At 48.1% G+C, this 27,206-nt stretch overlaps 1 protein-coding gene and 1 long non-coding RNA gene across 6 annotated transcripts in view; one reads left to right on the forward strand and one right to left on the reverse strand.

Moving 5' to 3' along the window:
• Positions 1-228: 228 nt before the first annotated feature.
• SLITRK3 (SLIT and NTRK like family member 3) lies at positions 229-23,454 on the reverse strand. 3 transcript variants are annotated; one of them, XR_010884999.1, is made up of 3 exons: positions 23,154-23,454; positions 18,437-21,501; positions 229-247 (listed from the first exon to the last, which is right to left on the reverse strand). XR_010884999.1 is itself a non-coding variant. In XM_067301579.1 (3 exons), exon 3 carries the CDS (start codon positions 21,481-21,483, stop codon positions 18,619-18,621), a length of 2,865 nt encoding a protein of 954 aa, XP_067157680.1. In that variant the 5' UTR covers positions 21,484-21,501; positions 22,459-23,044; positions 23,154-23,454; the 3' UTR covers positions 17,537-18,618. The 3 variants fall into 3 exon arrangements, 2 of the variants coding, with proteins under 2 accessions (XP_067157680.1, XP_067157678.1); XM_067301579.1 differs by lacking the exon at positions 229-247 and adding an exon at positions 22,459-23,044 and having other exon boundaries at positions 17,537-21,501; XM_067301577.1 differs by lacking the exon at positions 229-247 and having other exon boundaries at positions 17,537-21,501.
• Positions 23,455-24,018: 564 nt separating this feature from the next.
• The window catches only part of LOC106499614 (uncharacterized), a 43,547-nt gene continuing 40,359 nt past the window's right edge, over positions 24,019-27,206 (forward strand). For all 3 annotated transcript variants that reach the window (XR_010885095.1, XR_010885094.1, XR_010885096.1), the window contains exon 1: positions 24,019-24,314. This is a non-coding gene — a long non-coding RNA (uncharacterized lncRNA). The remainder of the gene's footprint in view (positions 24,315-27,206) is intronic.

Raw genomic sequence — 27,206 nt, forward strand, 5'->3', positions numbered from 1 at the left:
TGTAAATGAGATCCGCACCTGTATTTAACATAAGGCGTCCAAAGTTCCCAATAATGCTGTTAGTCTTTTACGTTCCGAGCTACAATAGATAACATTTAACGTGAAGGATGTCGTGCCGTAATGAACAGAAAAGCGGCTGAGGTTACGTACGCCGAGGCTGCGCCACGAGGCGCACCGAGAGGGAGCCGCGCCGGAGGCCAGGACGCCTGGGCTCTTCGCAGATACCCAGCTTTTTTCTGTTGTGCATCTGTGGGGCAAATACGCACTTAAGGTAAAACACTACAATAAAATTGTTTCAATACTCCTACAATAAATTATAAGAGCTCTGTTTAGGCAAAATAATATCTGCTCTTCGCTCCTTTAAAGCCTCGGTTAATCCACGCCGATTAATCTAGCAAAAACATGGAGATATGACATATATTAGTAAATATGAACACAACGTCTCCATCCAGAGCAACTTTTAACCAGATTCAGAGGTTGGAACTATGAAAAAATGTCAAGTTTGAGGATTGTCCCCGGTTCCCACCTGATGCAGCTTTGCAACCAGGACAAATATCTTCCTCCTGCTGCTGGCGGCACTAACCTGAGCTCGGCCGCCCCGAGCGCCAGGAGCTTGGTCTTCTCCTTTTGGATGCACCCACCTGCTGCAGCATCTGGGACGCACCGCAGGACCAAACACCATCTCTCCGTGCGGGGACTGGCACTGCAGGGAGCCTCGAGCCTCGCTGGCTTTCCGGGCTGCAGCGGCCACAGGTAGCAATTTGCACTCATAAATCAGAACTAAAATTCCACCTTTTAATTTCTGCAAAAACACCGGGGGTAAATTCTTCTCTAATATAGAGAAACGCAAGGGCTGACCTTGCACGTTGAGATTCCCCGTTGGGAAGCTGCTCTTTACAGGCACAGGTCCTGTGCCCGTGATTTCGCTTTTCTCCATGCCCCACGCTGATACTATTTATTTCCCATGCCATGCAATGTGTGTTTAAAAGGTCAGCCGAGAGTGAAGCTTCCCGAGTGTGACTTCTTTTCCAGTGCTGCTTTCAATATTTATCAGTCCTCGATAAAGGCATTGCCCAAACCTTCCCTGGTGCTAACCTTTCCCCAAGCGCACAGCAGTCAAGAGTTTTGTGGGTTTGGGGATTTCATTGCAAACATTTAGCTCCGTCTATAATATATTCTAAGTATTTCCCAGAGACAGCAGCACTGTGCCTTTCCACCATGCCTCCGTGGTACGGAGATAAGCGTTCTACAGAGAAGTGAACTACAAAGGCAATATTAAAGGATTTCTCTAAATCCACGCAGCAAATCAGTATCAGCGTCTGGGACCAAGGCAGGAGTCCCCGGTTGCCAGCTCCTCACTTACTCAACCAGCTCAATAACGAGTGCTCAGCTATGCTTTTTTACATAATTCTGGAAAAAAAAAAAAAAAGATCAGCTGTAACTTGTGGCTTGCCTCGCTCTAACTTCTGATCACAGTTTTCAACACCGACGGTGATGATTTGGTTAACAGGCGACATTTCGCAGGATCTGCAGAAGATGGATGCTCAGAAACGTGTACCAAGTCACCAGCTAAAGCCCTAGTCACCCCCCAAAATATAGTTATACTTAAAAGTGTTGACCTCTGCTCTTAGTTTTATATTGTCAGCCCATGACCTTACTCTTCATTACAATGAACTGTGGGAATCACCCGGCAGCCTCACATCCAATCTGTGTGCATTACTTTGAATATATTTTTGATATTCTCTGTCATGCTCCAAAAAGAGGCCAACAGCCAGGTTAGTTCCTGAAGATACAACGCACCTCTTGAGTTCATCATGAAAATGGAACAACGAGCCCTTCCGTAACCTTATTTCTAGTAGTACGGCTTCCCCTTTGCTGACCTTCCTGAGCCTGTATTTAATCTATTTTAGCACTTTTCTCAAACAGAAGTTTTTTCTTTACAAACCAACTTGTTTTTGATGTGGGCTCAGAAGACTAATTAATAGCCTCCTCCGGGAAGCTTGGTTTAATGTTTTGGATGTACCCTCTCCCTCAAACATAATAAATTGCGGTCTTCTATCATTGCTTTGCCATTTGTGTAGCCAGGTTATGGGTTCTGGAAGAGACAGTAAACTTTACCTTTTTTTTTTTTGATTATGCCCTAGGGGAAAAATCTTTAAGACCCTGCACTCAGCTCCCACTTCCCTGCTCGAGAAGTGTTGCAGAAGTACCTGTTCTTTGCAGTTCCATTTTTTAAAGATGTTTTCTGGGGTCCTTATTCAAAAAAGGAATGGAAACTTTGGTTCATATTTTTCAAAAACATCTTATTTGGGCCACTCAGCTTAGAAGTGATGAGGACCTCTCGTGATTTCAGAGCTAAATTTTAATGAGCTGGGAATTAAATGAAAATTAGCCACCAGCATTGCATAGGCCACCGGTCGGCTTTCACTCACCGGTCACTCAACTAGAAGAAAAGGTCAAAGACATAAATATTATTAGCTTCTCCTTGAACCATGCAGCCTCCTGCCAAAACATACAACACTTGTTTACCCCCAAAACCTGAACCTGTTTATCTACAATTCCCCATTACAACCATGGCACCGTTTTAAGTTTACATTACAGTGTTTTAATTTTTTTTCTATAAGCAAGTCCCTGTGCTCACGCTGGTGACCCTGCCTGACCTGTAGAGCTCCTCTACTCTTTGGAGCATCTCCAGCCTCCATCGGCAACGACTCCAGCATCTCCCTCTTCCCGAATTCAGCAAATCACAGGATACAAATGGGGCTGTCTCCCCTATGTACCCAAAGTCTGTCCTTCCAGACTCTTCGCAGCATGTTGTTTAATCAGTGACTGTCATCCCAACTTTAAGTTTATGTTCCCAGGGTTGAACTTTTCTCTATTGATTTATGCTCTGGGCACTTTCATCCACTAGATTTAAGGGGGGGTTTTGCTGATGTTTACGTTGCAATAAACTATGGCTATAAAGATAAAAATTTCTAAATTAATGCTGTGGTTGATTTAGCAGGGGCCTGATCCTCTGGAGTCAATACGAATCTGGGAAGATTTCCAGTGGCCTCCTCGTACATCAGATCACAAGTCTGGATGTGGGTTTTTTCCCCCCATCTGACGGAAATTTCACTTTACAAATGTAGAGTGCAGCTTAAACTCAGCAGTTGCATTCCAGATAACCACTGAATTTACACCTCTATCAAGCGCATTCTCCACCTGGGAGTGGCGGTTCCCTAGCAATGCACAAGGACCCGAATCAAAGTCCATTAAAGCGACCAGGAACCGACTGCGGCAGGTTTTGGATGTTGCCTAAATGAACAATGGACCTGTCCGACAGGTCACGATATTCAGACAAAACTAAACAAAACCACCCAGACTCCATCAGAACCAATATTCTTCAAGCACAATTACAAACGCCAGCAAGCTCAAACAGTCAGAATATTTCAAACACAAGAAAAAGCAAAATGTCCAAACCCTTTTTTTTTTTTTTTTTTTTTTTTAGAAAATAAAAGCGCAGATATAATTTCGTACTGTTCAGGCACATGTATAACAAATGTCTTAAACCTTTGTTACATGATTTATTCATCTCACAAAACTCTCATAACACTGACAAATATACACGGGGGCTCGGCATCAACTGATGCCGAGGGATTAATGCCACGCTGAGTGAAATATTCACTTATTCGGACATCAGACGTGTGTGTCTGCTACGAGTCCCTGGGCCCATGAATCTGCTTTCTGAGCTTCTGTGAGCTTAGGCTAGGAAAAAATGCACTGACTTTTAAGACAGTCACTGTAAAAATTAATACAACTATTTTTGCAGGAAATATGAATAATGGGAGTAATTTCATCAGATATGGTAACTCTTTCGTATGGCTACTGACATTGCTTTGAAGAAACATAGAAGATATCTGAAGTTAAGATTGCCTTTACTATTACTTACTTGTAAATAAACACATACAACCAAATCACTTTTTTGAACACTGACTACTTACTATCACCTGCAAAAAATGCTGACCATGTCACAGAAATATAAGATTCTTTAAATGTTATTTATCATGCTCACACAGCACCTGATAAATTCATAAGTTAGTTCTCCTAAGCAGTATAGAGCCAGGTGATAGCCAGGTCAAGAGATACCAAAGTTGCATTGCATCAGAGCTGCACAGCTAGTTCGGGAATTTCTGAATATTTGAGTTCTGTTTACTTACTACAAGGAGCTGCAAAATCAAGAACCAGAACCTAGTCCAAAAGGCAAACAACTTTTCATTAGAGAGCTTTAGGATTCCAGCTTTTTTTCTCAGACAGCTCTTTATTCCCAGGAGTGCAGTGTCCCTATGGGGGCTCTCTCCACCCAGCCCAGCCCTGAGCTGGGAAACTCTGAAAACCGCTTTGTGGGGAACCATAAGTCCAAGATGTTCTTATGCCCTGATGTAACTATGAAGAGAGATGGGCAAGTGTGCAGAAGTCAACCCACTCAAAGCGCATTACTCATAGGTGCTGAAGACCAGCCAGCAGTGAAAGTAAGAAACAGAAATTCTGTGCTTTAACAGCTTAACAATGCTCATTCTTCTAACTTTTACCCACACGTGCCCATGCAAGCGCGCACATCACCTGCTTTGTATTTGCATATTTATATTTGCATATTTGTATTCCTTCAAAGACCGATGTATTATGCAGGACTGTGGATACTGGACAAAACTTAATAAAAATCAGAAGGTCATTGAATCCATTCTCCTGATACTGCAGTGAGGTTCTTCTGGGGGGGGGGGGGGGGGAGGTTGGATCTAAAACAGACTTGAAAAAAAATCTTTATATTTCTAGTTTTAACCAGTCCCAGCAGTCAAGGACCTGCAAATACACAGATGTTGCTTTCATTGACTTGCTAGCAGTCAATTTGGATTTTGCATTTTTCTTTTCTCTCCACAATACGGTCACTCAAGTTTTACCGTTACCTCATTATTTTCGATGCAGTTGGCATAACTTCTGGCTTTAGAGCTGCACGTCACAGGAAAAGCAAAGTAACTGCAATTTTCCTGAGGTTCTCCATTCACATTCTTCAATTTTTCTACAACTGTTACTTTCAGTGATGACAAGCGGAGTGTAACAAAGATTATGAATTCTGTTTTAGTTTACATTGGGAATAATCCAATGTAGTAAGAGAAGAAAAGTCAACGGACTGTCTGATCTTCATTCAAAAGGATTACACATTCACACGCACCCAGTGATTACATCTACACTTACTGGCAACAGAAGCTAAGTTTGGGAACTTTAAGCCCTTTGCTGGGGAAACCGCCTCTATTCCTTCCTTTAATACTTTATTCCTTTATTGATCACTCTTTCTCTGTTCCTTCCTTAGGGAAGTAAATTATTCAGATTACAGAACATGTAGTATCTTTTATTAGAACTGATACAGAGAGACAAAATTTCTCATCATAGACAACCTTCATGTGCCTGAGAGCATGTTTCTTCTCACCATAATACCAGCCAGATTGAAGATATTATTTTTCCCTACAAAATTTACATGAACCGAAGTACATAAAACGTAATGTGTTTTAGCAGAACAAGATTCAAAAGATTGCTCATAGCTCTAACCCTACTTCTATTAGCAGAAAGCACTGTCAGAAAAAAGTGTTTCCTTCTTATTATTTTCAGAAAGCTCCTCTATGCCCCAAAAATGTATTATTAAGCTGCAAAGTGTGTTTTCTTAAGATGAAAACAATGTTAAACAGATTTTTTGCAGCAACTTCCAAGTGATTTAATTATTTTCATCCACAAAACAATCATTAAAAAATAAGTTTGCGGATGTTGTTTTCCAATTAAAAGTAGACTTTTTTCAGCAGAAAGTTTATGAAGATGAAACATCTTCAGCAGTTACATCACTATCTTAACTGTTCAGAATTTTATTCTTTTCCATCAGGGCCTATCACGCTGTCATCTGAATATCCAGAGCTGTCAGTGATGCATATCATCATAGCTTAGTATTTTGATATTCATAATAATTCAATCCCTCGTTTGATTTAATTCTTACGTAATTCTTAAATCTCTTCACGAAAGCAAGGAAATACTCTATTTAAAGGATCACTGCATATGTTTAAAAAAAAAGTTACTAGTATCTGGACACCTACTAACACATATTACTCATAATATCTCATAATATCCTTATGAGATTGGTAGGAAAATGCTGTTGTTTTCCTAAGACAGGGGATTCGGAACGGAAGCTGAGTTCCAGGTAAATTTAATTGATTTTAAACATCTAAATGTTTAGATGACACCACGACCCGAGGCTCCCGGGAAGATTCAGGGGTGCGCTAGACCTCTCCCCAGGCCCGTTCCGCTCTGCCCGAGACACCAACTGCTCAAGATGACCTTCCCTTCCCATATGCTCCTGGGGCACCTCGCGTCAGCCGGACAAGTCTGCACCCACGTGATTCACAACGGGAAGGGGACGACACGGACACTTTGTCAGAGGAAAACTGCCAGGTGCCTTCCATATCCCAGACAAGACCTACAACCAGTGGTGGACCTACAACTGTCCTTCCTTATTTGTTACTAAAACGTCCTGTCAAACTTCATGATCATTATTATGAAAGTAGGGTATGTTTTAAAGCCCAGAAGAAATGATTTTCTTCTCTAGGGTTTTACCACATCTCTATTACTCTGGCAGTAGTAATTCGGGTGGAAGGCTGCTCTTCTCCAAGGTCATACGCGTTGTGCCGTAATGGCAAGACATAACATAACACCCCTCGTTAGAGGGTGCAAAATCTGGGGAGGGGCTGAGCAGCAAGGAAGGGCTCCCCGACCCGGGAGAGCTGTCGGGAAGGTGCGTTCCCGTCCAAAAGACGGCAGCAGCCCCAGCGAGTGTCTTCCCCCTCGCTGCCTGCCTCCACGGCCAGCACAGCTGCAGCTCTGCCAGTCCAGATCCTGCATCTGCAGAGCCATATCCAACACTGCAGCACCTTTTTTTTTGTCCTTTTTTTGTTAATACCAGTGCTCAACTCCAAAGCTGTGCAGACCATCAGTGTTTTACAGCAGATAATTATTCTTTATAACTGACCTTTGAGACACCTTGCTTTCACGGGAACCGCACGAGTCTGATCCCTGCAGGCTCCCAGCAGCGTACTCCGACAAACCGCCACCGGCCTTTTCGCTTAACAACTACCTTCAGGACTGGTTTAAGCAGGATTTGGTAAAGGAAAAGCTCAAGGAATTTGCGTCTGCCCCTTTCATTCCACACGCAAGGACAGGAGTGGGTTTCAGGTGGGCAGAGGGTTGCATGCAGAAATCCAGCAGAAGAAGAGTTTTTGCCAGGGATTAAGAGGCCACTTGACAGCAGCATCACCGCAGACCTGGACACAGCGACAGCTTCATCCCTTTGCCTTCCCACAGGAACAAACCAGCGAGGTGAAAAGGGAGAAAACCAGAGTGTATATGGTCAAACACTCAGCCAGCGTTAAGTAACCCAAGAGCTTCGCCAGGCCAACATCAGTTCACGCTAGCTGAGAAGCTGGTTCGGTTCTTCATTTTTAGACTAGTTTAAAAAAGCCCTAAAGGCAGCGTGTAAAGCTCTCCAGAGGGTCCCAAGCATCCCTGAGCCACCACTCCGGCTCGGGGACACGGGCACTGCTGCACCACGAGGGTCAGAGACACACGACTGCCGCCAGCCCGGCCTCCGGCACGTAGCGCTCTAGGACACGTCGTTTATTTGGATGTCTATCTACAGTGACGACGTGCGCTTGCATACCTGACCTTCAAACCGCACTGTTTCCCCTTCTAAACGCAAGGGCTGCATGCTTTCAACTGCGTTGAAGACATGCTTTTTTGTTTGGGGGCTTGTTTGGGGTTTTTCGGGAACAATATCGCAAGTCGGCAAGGTTTGTTACAGATTAAACACATCCTGTGGGAAAGTGATTACTACAGATAACAAGGAGATTTGCAAACTTCATTATTGTTCAGAGTTTCTGGGCTTTTTAGCAGAAGAGCTGCTTTGCTGAGGATGTGGGCATGTAGGCGTCCTCTTTAACGAGCAACGCTGGACAAACCTAATTCTCCAAACCTTCCAGCTCTCCAGATGCTCAGCAAAGCAGCAGCCATCTGAGCTTTGGGAAACACTGAGCTCAAATTCTCGCGTGTTGTGCTGAAAAAAAATTACCCATTTGAAAACGATGTGTCTATGCGTGCCCCAGAGACACCGTATGCGAGTGGTTAGCATGACATTAGGCCTCCATGAGTTAATTAAAATAATAATAATGACAATAACTTTTCTGCTCCCCTTCCAGTCGTCTTCATTCAGGCAAATATGCTGAAATCACAAAAGATAGCAAAAGGTTTGCTTTAACCAGAAGATAGTATATGGATTCAGCATATTTTCTGCATAAAAATGATATTTGTATGGAAATGACCTTTTTTTTTTTTTAAACAGGCAGCTATATATCGCACAAAGGTTCACCGTAACATTTATGCAGAAGAGCCTGTGAAGTGCTTTCCCATAAGGTGCTTATTTTCTTTAGATGAAATAATAAGGCACAGCATAATCAAGAAGCTTAAAGGAAACACTCCGCTCAATATCATATATTCCAAACCCCCAGGTGCCTGTTTTCACTTCCTTTTCGTGTTTGTTTTCTGCCCTAAGGGAAGCAAAGGGCAGAAAAAGAGATGATCCACTCTCCCCCTTGCTTTGGGGCTTTTCCTTGAAGTGCAGCACAGTTAGGGTGTGTTATTCCAGCAAGTCCGAGGGCTAAGCCAGGTCCAACTTAAATCACCAGCAGAAAGCAAGAATAACCATCAGCAGCACAAAATCTACCCCCTTACCAACGTACAGCAGCTGCCTAAAGGTCTCCTTGACCCAAAGATGCTGCTATAGTCATAGAACACATAACCACTAAGTCATTTTTAGGCTCATTTTTATTATAAAATTACAGTTTTAGTTAATCATTGCACAACTACAAGATCAGTTTAATGTCAGCATTTAAGGAAATACTCTGATTCAACCCCATTGAAGCCAAGTGCTAAATTTGCCCTGATATGAACAGTTTCAAACTGAGAAATTCTTTGAGCTTAGCATGAATTAAGGTAATATTTTTGTTCTCATGATGAAGTGAAATTATTTAAAATTGATTATAACCTAAAAGACACACCATGAACTAGGAAAAAAACCCAACAACACTGAGTTAAGGTTCTTGATTTAGAGCCTAACATCCTAACCCTAAATGGCAGCCCCAACATCACTTAGTCAAAGTAATGAGACTTTAAATAACTTACTCTTAGGGCAGGAACATCATCCTTTTTCACCTCTGTTTAGAAGTAGCTAGGACATCACAGCAACCAGAAAAATTACTAGTGAGGATGTTTTATCATCAAAACACTGTGAATGCAACAGGAGAGACTCCCAAAGCACAACCCAGGCAGCAAGCAAACTCCCTGGCCTTTAAAACCAGCCCCTGAGTCATTTGGACACCGCTTCAACTCACAAACGTAGAACAGCTGTGGAACAGCTAATGACTCACTCGGAGTCCTCCGGAAGAGCAAAAACCTTCCAATCTTGTGCTCAACCATGACGCAACACTCCTCTCTGCGTATAAAAGACAATTTAAAGTATTTGTGCCAGTGTGATATTAATGAAAGAAGCTTTCTGGGGGGGCTTAAAGAAAAGGATACGTTGTTGAAATGTTTTTTCCCATAGTTGCATGACTATTTATGTAGAGAAATATAAATTTATATAAATGTATACATATATATAGATATACATTATAGGCATATACATACATACATATATACACACAGAGATATATACACATACACAGATTTGTATATACATATATATAACTATATATACACACAAACACACACACACTGCTTTCTTATTTTTTTAGCTAGACATAGTTATAAATTCTCCCTCCTCACAAAGAGCCAAGATGATCGGAGTTGCCCCTGCTGAACTCCTTATGGTTTTCTTTCTCTCCCGAACAAAATATAATACTCATTATTCCACAATTCTGGTTCCTGAGAAACTTGGCAACGTTTCTGAATGATTCAGATGTAGCAATTTCTCCTGCATTGCCTCAAGTAACTTATTCTGGGAGACGCGACGTGTTGCTGAGATTAAGAGTCCACAAGGCTAACGTGTCTGCGCGTGCCTCCGCCGACCTGCGTGGCAGACGTAGGCCTTCGTGCAGAGACCTTGTAACTCAACAACCAAAACGCCCGTATTTTCTAATAACGGTCCAAAGCAAGCCATGTACCTGCATCTCCCAGAACTTTTCGAAAGCTGATTTCTACATGTCGACGTGCCAGCATGTACACGTATAAATACATACACACACACAGTATATATGTATACCCTGCACATACTTATGGTATCGCTTCCATTATACACACGAGCTGCTCTGCTCCACCAGGAGCAGCGATGCAGGAGGCATTTGTCACTGCTTCGAGCCAACAGCAGCTAATCTCCGGTCGTTGCCAGCGGAGCATCTTTGCTCTATCCCTGACGCACAGCTGGTAGGGATCCACCCGATGGGGTTTTGGGCTGGGAAGGCTTTAACGGGCTGGGGCTGGGTTGTAGGGGCTGCCGAAGCGCGAGGCACGCAAGATGCCCCCGGCTAGCCTTGGGAGGCTGCGTACAGAGCCGATTTACCGGCCGGCTTTCCAGGCGGTGCATCGTACAGAATGAAGTCTCGAGGGGCAAAGCACCACTCCGCAGAGAAACCCAACAGAGACAACCATATTTTCAGCTGATCTCCGTTTCACGCCCGTGTTAAATGTGCAAACTCAGGCGTCAGACTTGCTGCCAGCCAAACGACTATCTGTGCAGGCAGGTAGGTAAAAGCAATACTTGGGACGCCAGCAAGCTGGAGGCTGGTTGAAAACTTGGGCCAAATGTAGGAGAAACGGGATGCTGTGAGATCTTTGTCTACCTGCTCTAAAAATAGAGGTTTCAAAGAGAATTCTGGGCTGCTCTTGACTTTTTCTCCCCTAGCCAGTTCCCGAGCTTCAGCTGCCAGTTTGCGTTGGGGTCGCCCCGGCCCAGCTCCCGCTCAACGCAGCTCCTGGTGAAGCCGACACCATCCCCATCCCTTCCCTCCACATCGCTGGCCGCAGGGTCACGGCCCGTCAGCGTGCACAGGGAGAGGACTTTTTTCTTTTATTTAGTTACATCGAGTCCTTACTTTGTTGGTTTAAAACTGAAGGGGAGAATTAAACACAGACTGAACGATGACCAAACCTTTGCCAAAATCAATGCCTTTGGTTACGCTCAGTGAAGGCTGCAGAACTAGGCACCGATAGCTATGACTTGCCCCTTTTTGAAGAACATACTAATATAAACTGGATCTAAAAAATATATATCTCTACTTGCCATATTTCTTTGATTGCAATACTATCCACTTTCCAAAGCAGCCAGGTTTTGGGGGTCACTGCAAGAAAACATAACAGAAGTGATGCCACAAGAAACAACACTCTCTAATTGCTTGCATTACATATCTTTTTCAGCAGCACTTTTATGGAGACTGACCAGACATGCCCTGGCACAGCAGCTTCAGCAACACCACCGAAACTCTGCACCAGTTTCCTAAAGTGCACTTCTAAAAAGTTCAGCTTCCCAGAAACACAAGCCCAGGACCAGCTGGCCATGTCTGACCCTGTAATCTTGCTACCGGGAGCTTCTGACGCCCGCCTTTGAGCCTCATCATCTTGGGCACGCTCCAAAACGAGAGGACAGAGCAGAGCGAACACGTTTCCCCTCTGCTCCCAAGCAGCAGGAGCAGCAACAGAGCAACCCCTATGCTCTGTTGACCACAGGTCCTCCGTTCTCCAAAGAAAAGGATAAACAGAATTGCATTTGAAAGTCTTATTAAAAAAGTATTCTTTGATGTGAATTTTCACATTGCAATGGTTTCCTCTTTCCAGTGATAATCCGAATAAAATCAAACCAAAACCAAACAACTACCAAACAAGCAAACCACAACTAGCTTTGATTTCCAAACCCAAAATCTCCCAAGTTCAATGACAGATTTTAGTTCAAGGATTGTCCAGATAATGCACATTTAAGAGACCAGAAATAAAACCAAAGGCTTACATAGCCTGACGGAAAACTCATCTCCATTTAGGACAGCTACTCTTGTGAGAGACTGATTTAATTTTGAGCAAATATGGTTAGAGAGACTATTAACAAATTCCTGTCTACAGCTCCTTAACAAATAAAATAGCTACTGCCTCCAAAAAGGCAAGGTAAAGGTGAACGAAACAAGAAAAAAACCAGTCTCACATAATCAATATACTAATGTCACTTTAACATTTGGGGCAAAGTCATTCACTGCACTTGCGATGGTCTCTGCAGGACGAAGACTCCCAACCCTTTTTGTTTGGATTACTGTTTTGAACAGAGGCCCCCGCCGGCAGCGGTGACAGGTCCCACTGCCAGCCGAAGTGACAGCGGTGCTGTCACAGGGGCAGCAAGTCTCAGGCCTACGCCAGCCACATAGCGATTTATCGCAGTTTAGGAACTCCTGCTCTAAATTACTCAAAATTGCAAAATCTGCAGAGCGACAAAGCGCCTCCCTCGCCTGCATCGTGCCAAACTGCCCCGCCGTGCGCCACGGCTAGGCTGTTCCTCTACAGGCAGCGGTACCTGGATTCCCCCACACGGAGAGCCTGGACCCGTGGTTAACCTAAAACGCTCCTCCCGAATTCACAGACTATAAGGATGTTCTTGAGAGATTTAGAAAATTCTCGTAGAAAAATAAGAATGTTTTAAAAAGTAAATGGACATTAAACTTTCAATATGTGATATATGACCAACATTTTATGTTGTGCTACACCCTCTGTTATTATCTGCTCTTATTAAGGCACCCAGCATCTTAGTATTGCATATACATTCTTCATAATGTCTAAAAACAGTCACACATTTAAGATGAAGATCCTTAACATTCAAAAACCCAAAGACTGATGCAGCATCCACAGAGATTACCCAATATGACAACCAGAAAGGGAATTCCCATAGCAATTCCGATGGCTCAATTCCTGTGAGCCTTCTCCCATCCTTTCTCCACAAAAACGAATGATCTGACACTGTTCAGCAAACCACCACAATATTGACCAATTTAACAGAGAAAATCCCACCACAGAGAAACCTTTCCAAACACTTTCCCAGTGACCAAAGATAAGGTACAATATTTCACCCCGATATCCTTCTAGTGAACACCACGTGTAGGAAAACTAGTTCAGGGCAGCAAATACTAAACAAAGCAAAAACAACAACAACAACAAAAAAAAACACAAAAAAAGAAACCACCACCCCCAGAACCTAAACCTAAATGTTTATTCATTGAAAATACAAGTACAGAATTTTAAAAGAGGTGGAAAACTATAAGGGTCAAACAAAAGAGATTTTAAAAAACTATAACAAACGCAATTGCCAGTTCCATGTTAATGTTTCTGCTTTTCAAGGAAAAGATAATATTAACAAGATATTTCCAATTCTTATATTAACAATCTTGCTGACTAATTAGCTGATGACATTAGATCTAAACTCCTGCCCTAATTTCCACTTTTCTTGAATCTGTGGAGACACACAGATGTTTATCTTCATGTAAATGCTCTTATTTTCAAACAAAAAGTGATAGTGATAGTTTGACCAATTTGTGGCTTGCGACAAAGGTCAACCAACAAAGTTATTAAATTGGTAACAAAGCAATTTTCTCTGTACGATTACTCATCATATTCTGAAATAGTCCTGTGGAGTGCTCGCTTCAAAATACTTGAGTCCACTGAATATATATTGTAATTTTCTGAGTAGATCAGACCTTGCTCTTCGTTCAGGTCTATGGACTAAAACTGGGGAATAATTTGATTCATGCAGAACTGAACTTGCTGGGTATTTCATCACTGGTTTCAACCGGAGCAGAATTAGGTTTTTGCACTGGGACTTGTTCCACCTGCACTGTGATAAATGGGCTTCTCCCACTAACCTGAGCAGGCTTGGAATCAGGGCTTAGTTATATTTGCCAGAATAACGTGGAACTTTTTCAAGAGATGGGAAAAAGATATATTTCCACTCCCATCAGATTCACGGAGAATTAAAAACAGCACTTTTTGGACAAAGAGCTGTTGTTAATATGAAATAGCTGTGAAAATGCACGTTGGGCAAATTTATTCTACATTTCTCCCATGGAAACTATTGTGTCATACTGTATAACCCCTACACAAATTCACTGTGGAACTCAGATATGAAGAAGTCAGATTTAGAATCAGCTCTGGGACAACTCAGAAAATAGGAATAGGCAATGCCCAGCAGTCTGATTTCTAAGAGTGCAAACAAATCCATGTGATACTGGCAAATGCCCTTGGAGGCACCGCACTTCTGGAACAAGTTCACACCTACGTGATTGGAAGCGGCTGGAGAGCTGCCAGAAGTCATATCCAACGGTTGAGTAATATAGACATGCAATGAACTCCCAAACTTCCAGCCAAATTCTGCACACCTTATTCACGTGAACATTTCTGCTATACTTAAGGCCAAGTCCTCACATCTTACTTAAGTGAACAGCTCAACTTCATTTGAAGCAGGTACTTGAGTAAAGTAGAAGCAACGTAGCACTCCTGAGCTACTGCTTGCATACATCAGTGTTTCAGAAACCCAGAACATTGCATATCGGCATTTTGTAGAGACTTTTCTCTCATGTTGCTGTGTGTGTTTACAGCACAGAACACAAGTTGGCCACAACTCTACATTTCCAACTTAAAAACAAATCAGCAGTGATGATAAGCACAAAAACGTTCTTTCTCTGGAGAGAACTCTGACAAAATCTTGCGCTGTAATGGCTAAACTCAAGTCTACTGAATCGCTTAATAAATGACCCCTCTGTAATATTCACTGACTGTAGCAGCACAGTTATTGGCTTGCTGGGACAGACTTTCAGAGACAGAACACTTTCCAGAGGTCAGATTTAACATTAAGAGAGCTGTTATTCATACCATAAAAATTAGCATCCTTTTTTCACTGTTAATACAGTGAAGAGATCCATGGAACAATTTCTAAGTCTCTGACAAGTCTTTTAAACCAGATACAAACACGCTGTTTACATCAATGACAATATCCAGGAAGCACAAAGAGCACTGATAATTGAACACCATATTATTCTTTCTTTTTTCCTATGTCGAGTCACGATAGGATATATCTGGGACTTACCTGGCCTTTTTTCCTTTTCCACCTGTAGGAAGAACTTCAGTATAGCGAGTCAGAGAATAAAAATAAACACATGATGAACGATTCACTACAAGGTAATGAGCACCATGTGCTGAAACAGATATCACCTACTTGACAAACAACCATGAAGTAAGCTAAAAAATATTTATTGATTTAAAATAGCATCCCATTAAAGAGCTCCAAAGTGAATGTGGATCATTTGACTTTATTCAAATCCTTCCCAGTATTACTAATGCTGCCAATAATACTGCTGATAATGATAATAATCCCTATCAGTTAGGTGTTGCCCAGGCCGAAGCACGTCACTCGTCACGGATCAGAGATGATGGATCCACTTTTGCTTCCTGCAGTGGAAAGTAATGCTACCACCCTCTCAGCCTCCGCTCAGCACTATGAGATGGCAAACCAGAACTCATCGCAATACACATTACATATAACAGTTAAATATTCTGAACATTTCCAGAGGTAATCATCCCCAAAAGACTCCAGTGAGTTCCCAATGCACAAGGAAAAGGAAGTTTCCTACACAAGGAAAGAAAAATAACTCAATGTAAGCCAAAAATTATCTCTTTTAATACAAAATTCCATTCTCATAAAACAAAGTTATTTCCACTGAATAAATAGATTTCCCCACCCTTTGCAGGTGAGATTGCTACCTGTAGTTATGTTGAAATGCTCTTGCCTTCCTGGAGTTTAAATAAGACACAAACATTATTTATAACTGGCTTTACTATGTTTTGATACAGCATATGAACACTTGGAGATCTGTTGACATTGCCAAATGTCTACAGAATCACTCTCACTAGGGTTTGTACTTTAACCTGATTTATATAACTCCACGCATTGCCTGCGTGTAGTGTTATCAATGTAATTATAATGATTATCATATGAAGGATCTGGCCTTTGCACTTTGATGTTTATTATTTTTTTAATACGTGCATGCTTTTCTAATACCCATTGGGAAAAAAAAGATTAGTGCTGAATGCATTTGTCATAAACCACTATCAACCCAACAGAGTGATCTGGGAACTTCAGATGCATACTATTTTTACCAACAATACAGAGCTGATGCTGGATGTACAGACATTGGGAACTGCCCCTCCATCTCATAATACATTAGCTACTACCAAAACTCAGGAAATTATTTCTGTTCTGCGGCACCCAGATGCCTTTCCAAGACAAATAGACAAAAAAGCCTGCAATAAGCATACTTGCTGAAGCTATAAATAGGGACACTTGGGGTGAAAACAAGCATTCATGTTTTCATCTCCATCAAAAAGCATTGTGCGGGGTGAACTCAAGTTGTCACACAAGAGGAAGGAAGGCTCGCCGGGTCCAATGCGACACCGCACCGTGCGCAAAAACCGGCTCTGCCCCGCTCCGAAAAGGTGCAAGCGCTTCTTAGTCGCCTAACGACAACCAGAAGAAGCGCCCGAAGAAGTGGGGGTACCTTTTTTAACGCGGCGGAAACATTTTGCAAATCACCTGGGTAAAGTCCGGATAGAACTATTCCTGTAAGACAAATTATATACCTATATTTGGAGATATATATATTTGGAGATATATATATATATGAGAGATATATATGTGGTGTATATGATATATATATATCATATACTCATATATTCATACATATATATGATATTTCTATACAAAACGCTTCACGTGGAGGGCGGCGTTGAGGGCGCGGGGCTCCGCGGCGGCTCCCCCCGCGGGCGGCTCCCCGCGCCCCGCCGCGCCCCGCCGCGCCGCGCCGCCGCCAGCGCTGGAGCTGCGGCGCCACCTGGCGGGCGGCGGCGGCGCCGGGCGCCTCCCCGCCGCACCGGACGGGACGGGACGGGACGGGACGGGGGGGACCGGCCCGGCCGTCTTTGGTCTGGCGCCGATTTGCGCGGGGCGCGCAGCAAGGCGCGGTGGAGGCTATCGGGGGTCCTGCGTGCGGACCGCTTCGCTCTTTTCCAGAACCGCGAGGCGCTTCGCTCCCCCCCGTCCCGCCCCCGTTTCGCGGCTCGCACGCTAGGAACAGCCATGGCGATGCCGCCTCTGCTCCTGGCAGGCAGCGGAACCAGAGGTCTTGCAGGAAACGCCAAGAGAAGAGACGTGGTCTTAATTCTGCTGCCTATTTTTAACTACGCGGGAAGTGCCGTAACTACAGTGCAACGTGGGAATACGGATTGTAAATCGGATTTTTAAAAGTCTCGCGTGGCATCTTGGCAAGAGAAGCTGTACAGGGTTTTCCTCTGTTAACATCACAGTGCATTGAACTGTTATTAATAAAATAGCTTTCAAGGTTAAGGTGGGAAAGGAAATCTCAGTAGGGGGAAGCTTAAGTTTAAGGTTCAAGCTTTGTATTCCTATATATATATATATGTGTATATATATATATATATATATGCATTTTTTTTCAAAATGTTTTATTAGGAAAGCTATACCAGACGCATCACTGTACAATGATTAAACATTACCTTTACAATTTATATTCACTTGAAATTACAGAATAAATATATGCACATCGTTGTACCTTTGTGTGTGTGTTTGTGTGTGCGTGTATGCGTGTATGAGAGAAAACATTAAAAGTGCTTCCTACAAAGCTGTTAGTGATAGGTGCCCAGTAGCTTTTTTTTTTCTTTCCCTTTTTTTTTTTTTCCTGCATATTTGCATGTTGCTTTTATTAAGAAAGTGCGGATGTCCTCCAGAAAAACCATGGCGGCATGAGGAAGTGTCACCGAGCATCCCCTAGGTGTGTGCGCCACGCGGTGACATCCTTCGGGCTCGGCGGCCCCGGGGCCCCCCGCGGGTGGGATCCCCCGGGGCGCGGGGCAGGCGCTGCCCGGGGGGGCGCAGCGCGGGGCCCCCGGGAGGGGAGGGTGAGTGCGAGGGTGAGTGCGAGTGTGCGTGCGAGAGAGGGAGAGCGACAAGAGCGAGGACATTCGAGCAAGACCCTCCCCTCCCTTCCCTCTTGCAGTTTCCAGGCATGCAGCAAACTGCCTTCGTTTGCTTCTTTTGCATTTTTAAGTAAATGTACAGAATCTGTGCCATGATGGGCAAGAAGAAAGCAAGCCACAAAATGCCATCTTCCCTCCCCCTCCCCTCCAAGGGAAAATATAAAGGAAGTTTACTGCTACGGAAAAGGAAAAAAAAAAAAGGAGAGAAAAAAAAGAAAAAAAGAGAGAGAGACACATAGAATTTACTTAATCAGGATCAATACAAAGATCCCCGATAATAATAATAATAATAATATACCTTAGACATGGCACAGTCAAAGTCTCAGTTTCAGTATAAAAAATAATGATTGATTAACATCTGCTGGCAAAAGTCTGCGAAGGCACTTGGTCGATCGGGGGCGCGGGGGCGGCCGCGGCCGCGCGCGGCGTGGCGTGGCGTGGCGTGGCGGGGCGGCCGCGGCCCCGCGGGCGGCGGGGCGGTCAGAACCGGTAGGTGGTCTTCTCCAGGACTTCGAGGTAATCCGGCTTGGTTTGGAGTTTGGCCCTTAACTCGAGGTATTCGCTTGTGGGGGTTTGGTGGTCTGAGAAGCCCTTGCCGGCGGCGAAGAGAAGGGTTTCTTTGAGCCTGGCGTCCTGCTGGAGGTCCGGGTATTGCATGCCAGGCGGGTGGACGTGCAGTTCCTTCAGCTTGGGCACGGTGCCGTAGAGGCAGTCCACGAAGCCCACGGCGCAGGGCGGCGGGCGGTCGCGGTCCCGCGGGGCGCCGCCCGCCGCCCCGGTCCCGGCCCCGGCGCCGGGGGGGGCGCCGGCGCCCGCCGCCAGCCCGCCGCCCGCGGGGTGCTGGGGGTTGCCGGTGACGATGGTGTTGAGCTGCGAGCTGGACACGGCCAGGCTCCACTCCTGCTCCTTCTCCAGCAAGGTGCGGTAGTGCGAGCCCGGCTCCTGCCCCCCGACGGCGGCGGCGGCGGCGGCGAAGCGGGGGGCGCCGCCGCCGCCGCCGCCGCCGCCGCCGCGCAGCAGCTCGGCCGCCTCCTCGCCGCCGCCGCCGCCGCCGCCCGCCGCCGCCTCCTCCTCCTCGCGCGGCTTGTAGATGGGGTTGTTGCACATCTGGGTCACCGGGTGCGGGATGTAGTCGTAGACGTGGCCCGCCGGCGGCGCCTTGTCCGGCGAGCGCTCCGCGCCGCCGCCGCCGCCGCCCTCCTCGAAGAGCCGGTGGCAGCGCAGCGCGACGCCGCCCAGCTCGGCGCCCTCGGGCCGCGGCCCGCGCAGCGGCCGCTTGCGGCGGCGGCGGCGCAGCACGAAGGCGAAGAGCGCGGCGGCCACGCAGACGGCGGAGACGAAGAGCACGAGGAGGCTGAGGATGAGCACGGAGAGCGGCACGGCGGCGGCGGGCGGCGGCAGCTCGTAGGCGGCGGCGCCGGTGGCGGCGGGCGGCGGCGGGGCGGCGGCGGCGGGCGGCGAGGCGGCGGCAGCGGCGGCGGCGGCGGCGGCGGGGCGCAGCGCGGCCGGGCACAGCGCCGCCAGCTCGAGGCCGCGCAGGTCGCGGCGCGCCAGGCGCTCGGGGCTGGCGCACAGCACCTCGCCCACCACGCTCACCGAGCTCAGCGCCTCCAGCCACTGCTTCAGCGGCACCAGCTCGCACGTGCAGTCCCACGGGTTGAGCTTCAGGTCGATCTGCACGATGGCGTGCAGGTGCTCCAGCACTCCGGCCACCGGCAGCGCCAGGAAGTGGTTGTTGCGCAGGTTGAGCCGTGCCAGCGAGGTGCCGGCGAAGGCGTCGGTGGGCAAGGTGCGGAGCAGGTTGTCGTTGAGGAAGAGCAGCTTCAGGTTGGGCATGAGGCTGAAGGCCGCCGGCTGGATTTCCCTGATCAGGTTGTACTCGAAGTACAGGTAATGCAAACTCTGCAAGCCCCGGAACATGCCCGGGGTGAGCCGCTCGATGTCGTTGCCATTCAGGTACAGGCTCTTGAGATTAGGCAGGTTAATAAAAGCCCCGTCCTGCACGTAGGAGATCCGGTTGTTCCCCAGGTGTAAGAGATCCAAAGAGGAAAAATTCCAGAAATCAGAGCGGTAGATTTTCTGTATCAAATTCCCGCTCAGGTACAGCTTCTTGGCATTCAAGGGCCTGGGCAGGAGCTCGGAGATGTTGTGAAACCCTCGCTCCTTGCAGTTGACCGTCAGGCCCAGGTCGTTGATGTGCAAACTGCAAGAGCACCCAGTAGGGCAGATGATGGGGATTGGGGGCCTGGTCTGGTAAGCAGCGATGGGAGGTTGGTTTGGCCCGGGATACAGGCCGCGGGATGTCGGGGGAGGTCTGGGCGCCCTGGGCTGCTTGGTGGGTTTGGGCTGCTTGTTGGACGTTTTGTACTCAACAGAGGAGGCGGTGAAATGGAAGGAGGACAGCATGGAGGAAGGCTTCGTGGGCCACGCGTTCTCCTTGCTAGACGGCAGCTGAGGGATCCCCAGGCTGGCTTCCATCTCGGAGTCAGACAGCATGGGGCAGAGCTTACTTCTTTTGATCTCCCTCAGGTCCTTGCCGTGGAAGTGGAAGGGGGTCTCGCAGGTGATGTCCCCCACCAGGGCGGTGTAGGGGATGCGCTCCAGCCAGCTCTTCAGCTGCACAATCTCGCAGGTACAGTTCCAAGGGTTCTCCTCCAGCTGGATCTCCATCAGGCTCCGGCCAATATGGTCCAACATCCCCCGGTAGGAAAGGACTTTTAACCTGTTCCCGCGCAAGTCCAAATGGGTTAAGGACACAGATTTAAATAAGTTGGTGGGAAGCATGGGGATAAGATTGTCATTTAGGATAAGGACCCTCAATTTACTTAGATTTCGAAATGCCCCACTTTCAATCCGTTTAATGACATTGTAATCTGCCTGCAGATATTCCAGACTTTCCAAACCCAGGAAAGTGTCGTTTCTGAAAATGTCCAATTTGTTTTCGTGCAAATACAACCTCTTCAGAACTCGGAGCCCATTAAAAGCTCCGGTCTGAATGTCCTGCAGTGCATTGTTCCCAAGGTTAATAGACACAGCGTTGTTCAAGTGAAGAAAACTGTTGGTGTACAATTTCCTCATGGAATTCCTCTGCAGATAAAGTTTAAAAGGTCTTGACCATGACTCTGTTATCTGACTAATATTTATAAATCCTTTGTTGTCGCAATGTATATGGAAAAGGCTCTCCTTCACTTCACAGTAACATGGATCAAAGCAGGGCTCATCGAGTTCCTCCGAGTCCTCTATCAAGGGAATTGGTGTAGTCCATGCTAGAGCAATTGTGCTTAGAAGAATTATCCACAACATCCTTCCTTTGTGAAGAGTCTCTGCCGTGGAAGGTTTCATCATTTGTTGATGTTTACAAAACTGCAACGGGGAGGGAAAAAAAAAACACGCAGATTTTCAGTACTTCACTCGCGCCCCGCTCTTTTTGATAAGCCCCTACCTGCTCGACTTTTGTTAGGCTCCTGGAAAGTTCAGCAGTTGTTGGGTAGACGTTCAAAACAAACTCTAGGGGTGTCTGATGTGCAAGCCTGGCCCTGATTTATACTTCAGACATGTTAAAAGGTTTAATCACGCGATACCAGCCTCCCTTCCCCCCCTCCCTCCCCATTTGGTAAATGCCATCTCTAAGGAAGGCTGCACATGCAGATCATACAACAGTGTGAACACGCAGGCTGGACGTGTTGCATCTTTACATGTTTTTCACCATATGACCAGTGTTTAGAACTGCACATATTTCATACTTGTTTGCAATTTTAGCTTTATAGCCATCATAACCCGCATTGACTATAGGGGGAAATATCAGTGGTTAGATTTCTCCAGTGTCGCACTACATCTTTCATATACATGCAAACTCCCAAAGTTATTGAATTTTAGTCGTTGAATCTCTCTCCCTCCCGGCTCCATATATCCACATGTAAGTTCAAAGGAATGTGCAAGGCAGCTGATGTCCCTGGCAAGACGTTTTCTTTTAGAAATCCCCACAATGTCTTTAAAACAGTAAATGGTTATCATCGACCCTGATTTTAAAGAAAATCTTCCCTTTTCAAACACACTGATGAATTAATGCAACTGGTATATAATCAGATAAATACATACCACATATTAGTCATTTTAGCTGATTAAAGCATTTAGAGATGATTAATTTTTCTAAAGCACATGCCCATGCGATCAGCAGATCTAAAGGGAAGTGACAGCTAAAGAGGCACCCAGGATTGAAATGCTCAGCCTGGCTTGGATTATGGTGTTTTGCGCCCCCAGGACCAAGCAGGAGACCCGGTTAAAAAGCTGAAAGTGGAAGAAAAATACCTTGACACTTACCAGCTGATAAATTATCTATCCTACTATATACGTTTCCGAATGAAGACACCATTCTTCTCCAATCAGATGAAAATAATATTGTACTAATGAGATGCAGCTCCTTCAACATATGGTTTCACCCTTCCTTTCGCCAGATATTTTAAATGTATGGGCATAGAGAAATGCTAAGGATGGTAATAATAACGATGGTGGTGCAGCCTTCCTTGAATCACTGAAATGCCCATTAAAATTATTCGGAGCGATCATTGCTTTTAGTCTGAATCTTGCAATAGAAAAGGACGTTTTTGCCTTCCTCGTGCAAGAACTAGAAAATTTTGCCCCCCATCCAGAAACTTAAGCAGAAAGATGCATTTAGGGAAGAGAAATGGGAAACGGAAAGAAATCCTTAGCACCAACTTGCAAATGAAACCCTCCCCTGTGGGAAAAGAGGAGATGGTTGAAAGCATGAAAAGAGAAATACCCTCCGCAATTAAAACCAGGATCTAATTGGGAAAAAGGGAGAGAGATGAGAGCTATATTGCAGCATCAGTCTCTCTGTCTCCTTTGCAAAATATTAGCCACTTAAGTTCTTTCTCTTCTGCAAGGGCTGTAATAAAAAATAAAAAAATAAAAAGGATTATTATATCTTCTTTTTGGAAGAGGGGGTGTCTTTGACCCTAGCCGGAAACAAAAGGATCCAGAAAGCTTGTACTTACCGGTTTGCAGGAGAGATTTTAGCACATCGTTACCAAAAAAAAAAAAAAAAAAGAAAGGGGGGGAAGGGGGAAAAAAAAAGCTCGAGTTTAAAGATTGCTGGTTTCTCTCTGTCTCTCCCTCTCTGTGTCTCTCTCTCCCTCTCTCTCTACTCCTGCTGAAGCTGAGGCAAAAGGGAAAAAAAGAAAAAAAAAGAAGCAAGCCTGCGACGTGCTGGGAATGCAATGAGCCCCTCAATGATCTTCTTTAGGATGCAGAGCTGCTGTTTGGCACACTCGATGGAGGAGGGCGGCGAGGGGCTGCTGCAGGCTCCGCGCCGCCGCCTCCCCGGCCCCGGCCCCGGCCCCGGCCCCGGCCCCGGCCGCGGCAGCGGGGAGCGGGCGGGCTCGGGCGCGGCGGCGGAGCTCGGGCTGCCTCCTTCTCCGTGTGCGCGGGTGCGTGCGTGTGTGTGTGTGTGCGCGGTGTTGTTGTTGCCCTGGATCAGGCTTTTCCACGTCATGAAAATGAGCTTCAAGAAGGGGAACAAATGAAGGGGGCGCGCTTGGCACCAGGTCGGGGGCGCGCATTTGGGAAGCCCTGACTATACATTTTTTTTTTCCTCCCCTGCCTTTTTTTATTTTTTTGAGAGGGAAGGAGGGGGCTGGTTCGCGGAGAGGAAGGGAAGTGGGAAATGAGCAGATGGGGGAGGAAAAAAAACAAGAAGAATCAGAGAGGAAGAAGCCGCCGGGATGGGTCATAATTTGCCCCCCTCTGCCCCCCCCCCCAAAAAAAACAACCCCAAATCTCTTAAGGAAATCAGAGACGCCCTGACTGCAAACGCCGCCGCCGAGCTGCGCGGCCCCGGCCGGAGCGCGGCCGCGGAAGGCACCGCGCGGGCTGCGCCGCGGAGGCAGCGAGCACCGGCCGTCCCGGCCCCGCGCATCCCGCCCGCCCCGCCGCTCTCCTCCTTCCCGCCTGCCTCCTTCCCTCCTTCCCCGCTGTCCCGCAGCCGCGCCGGGATGCAGCAGCCTCCGCCCGCCCCGGCCGGGGAAGCAGCCGGAGCCGGAGCCGTCGGGGAAGCGGCCCCGTCGCATCCCGCCGCGGCGCGGACGGGCCGCGGAGGCGTGCGCGGAGGCGGAGGGCAGCGCCGCCGGCCCCAGCTCCCGCGCCGCGAGACGCAGCAGGTAACTGGGAAGCGCGGAGCGGGGCGGGGGCGGCCGATCCGCGGCCGGGCGCGCAGCGGCCGCGCGGCGCGGGGCTTGCGCGGGTTCGCCCCTGGCGCAAAGTTGCGCCGCGGCGCCGGGGGCAGCGGCGGGGCCACCTCGAGGTCGTGTCTGCTTGTCCCCCACCCCCACCCCCGCCGTCCGCGCTCGAGCGCGCACACGTCCGCGCACCCCGCACCCAGGCGCGCACATAGCGGCGCACACGCGCGCGCGGCCAGGCCCGCTGCGCGCACCGCGGAAAGGGGCTGCGCCCTCTACCTCCCCGCGGGCCCCCGCCGCAGCTCTCGCTTTAAACCACTACTCTTCTTCCCAAGCGCTGGCGAAAGGAAAAAAAAAACTGGGGGGAAAAAAAAGTTGCGAGGCGAAGCTGCGGCCGGAGCCGCGCTGCCTGCGCGCCCCGCTGCGCGCCCCGGGACGCGCCCGGCGTTTGCCAGCCCCAGAAGCGCTCCTCAGCCCGTGCAATATGGACGCACCGCTCCCCGCTAATTAAACTGCTGCATCATTCATTTTCTGACGCGGGAGCAGCGCGGGGCACCGAGGCAAAATGCACCTTGCACCCCCCCGCCCCCCCCCCCCTTTAAAAGCAGGGCAAAAGGGGAAATCAAAGCAGTTTGTTCTTTTAACAAGTAAAAGGGAAGAGACAGCTTGCACAGGTGCCTCCTTCAGGGCGGCTTTCGCAACACATCAGAGCTTCGGGAAACGATGACAAACGACCCAGCAATCCCCCCTCGCGTCCCCCCGTCCGTCCCCCCCCGCCCGGTTCTACCTCTCCGTACATGTCGGGAGGCGAGCTGCGCCCCCGCGCCCCGCTGCGCCCCCGCGCCCCGCCGCGGCGCTGCCTAGGGGCGCGCAGGGGCGGCGCGGCCGCGGCGCGCTCGGCGCAGCTCCGGCCGGGGGGGGGCGAGCCGTCCCCGCGGTGTCGGGTCCATCGCGCCCCGGCCTCGCGCTCTCGCTTTCCCCGGCCCGCAACTTTCGGCGGTGCCACCGATCCCGCGTGTTAATCCTTTCAGGGGCTGCTGCCTCCAAGTTTTGCGGATGAACTAGGGAAAAGCGGGGGGGGGGGGAGGGGGGGGAGGCAGGGGATGGCCCTGGAATGCAAATAAGCGAGCGCTGCACGGCTCCCCGGGGAGCGCAGTCGCCGGCAGCCGCAGCCGGGCCTGCCCGCCGGCAGTGCCACGCTGGAGTTTGCAAGGACACCCCGGGTTTCGGCTCCCGGCCTGCTGCGGTGTCGCCGGGACAGTGCCTGCCTGCAGTCCCCGGGGTGGCGGATCTCCCCGCACCCCCCCCCCCCCCGCATCCTTTAGGCACCCACAGATTTGCAGAAGGGACGAGGAAAGCACCCCGGAGAGGTGGCTCTGCCTGGATCTGGCCAGCTCTTAAGGCCGTGTCCCCCTGCCCTCCCCAGCCACGACAGGGCCGCGGCCCCAGGTCTTCCCGGCCGTCTGGCTCCGGCGCAAGCGGGGCTCATCGCTTCTCTGTCCCTGCGTGATCTGCCGACAGAACCTGCTGGGAACAGGCTCCGTGTGAGCATGATTGGCAGCAGTGCTGGCTAAGGCTATGGCGGACTGATGTAACCGAGATTAGGACGTCACTCAGTTATTAATAATAATAATTATTATTGGCAAGTGAGCTATTTCCTTGCAGAACTCTGTCCTAGAGCTCCCAAGTCAGGGAGGATGCATGTTATCCAGGCCAGGAGGCAGGCAGGTGCCCTGCTGCCTGCTTCTTCCCAGCCTCAGTTGTAATTACTAAAACGCACCTTCCCCCCCCCCCCCCCAACAGTCTTGCAAAAATAAGGGAGAGAAAAACCATGGACAACTTTTGTGACAAATTAGACAAGGATACTTGAACAATTATTGCACCTTTCCGAAAGCATCATTACAGCATTACATTTCCACTGGAGGCGACCATTCCCCCCACTGCAGTCATTGTAACGCAGTCATTTAATGCTTCATTCAATCTGCAGTGTAAACCAACTCGTTTCCTTTTTAATAGAAGTGGAAATGGTTGAGAGAAAGAGGGAGTTTTCTACCAAAGCTCTCTCCGCATGTCTAGAAAGAAATATTCTGATCTTTAATAGTCTATTCTGTCTTGAGCAATCTATGGTAAGAGCGCAAGCAATAAATAGTGGAAGGACAAGGGAAACTCCGTTGTAATTATTATAGATGGGAGCTGCTTTCTGGCATTCTCTATATTTTGTTAAAGCTAGGGGAGTTCAGAGGTTCTGGATTTGAGTGTTGAAAGGTTCTGGATCCAGGCAGTGCCCGGGCTGTGGTGGCATTTCTGCCTAAAAGCTCCTCCAAAGCCTGCTCCTACCGTGCGTGCGCACGCCGGCACGCTGAGCGAGGAGCAGGCGAAAGGCTCGAGCGGAGATTTATCAGGCCAGGTGAACACGCGGGAACCCAGACGTGGGAGGGGGAGCACCAGCAGACTGCGGTGCTGATTAATCCGTGACGCAAAGCCCACAGGCTCGGGAAAGCTGCCAAGCGTGTGCCGGGGGGAGTCGCTCGCGTGCCCCTGCCAGGGTGCAGAGCAGACCCAGAGCCGCGCGGCCCGCCGAGGCCTGGCTCTGGAGAGGGCTTTCCGTGGTGCACCCTGCCTGGGGGCCGTTGTCTGGGCAGCGTGGGACTCCTGGATTTGGGAGAAAAGGCCGGAGTGCCGTTGTGTGGTCATGCCATCAGCCCGTCGGGGCTGGGGTCAGAGCAGAGCCCGGCAGCGGAAAGGCTTGAAATCCCATTACTGGTCCTGTGACCCCTCTTCTGTCCCCATGAGATCTCCATTTGCTGGTGTGTTAAGATAAATATATTCAAAACTCAGCCACCCACCTTTTCTTTAAAAAAGACCTTTCAGATG

Source organism: Apteryx mantelli, chromosome 9 (assembly GCF_036417845.1).
Source record: "Apteryx mantelli isolate bAptMan1 chromosome 9, bAptMan1.hap1, whole genome shotgun sequence".
NCBI lineage: Eukaryota > Metazoa > Chordata > Aves > Apterygiformes > Apterygidae > Apteryx > Apteryx mantelli.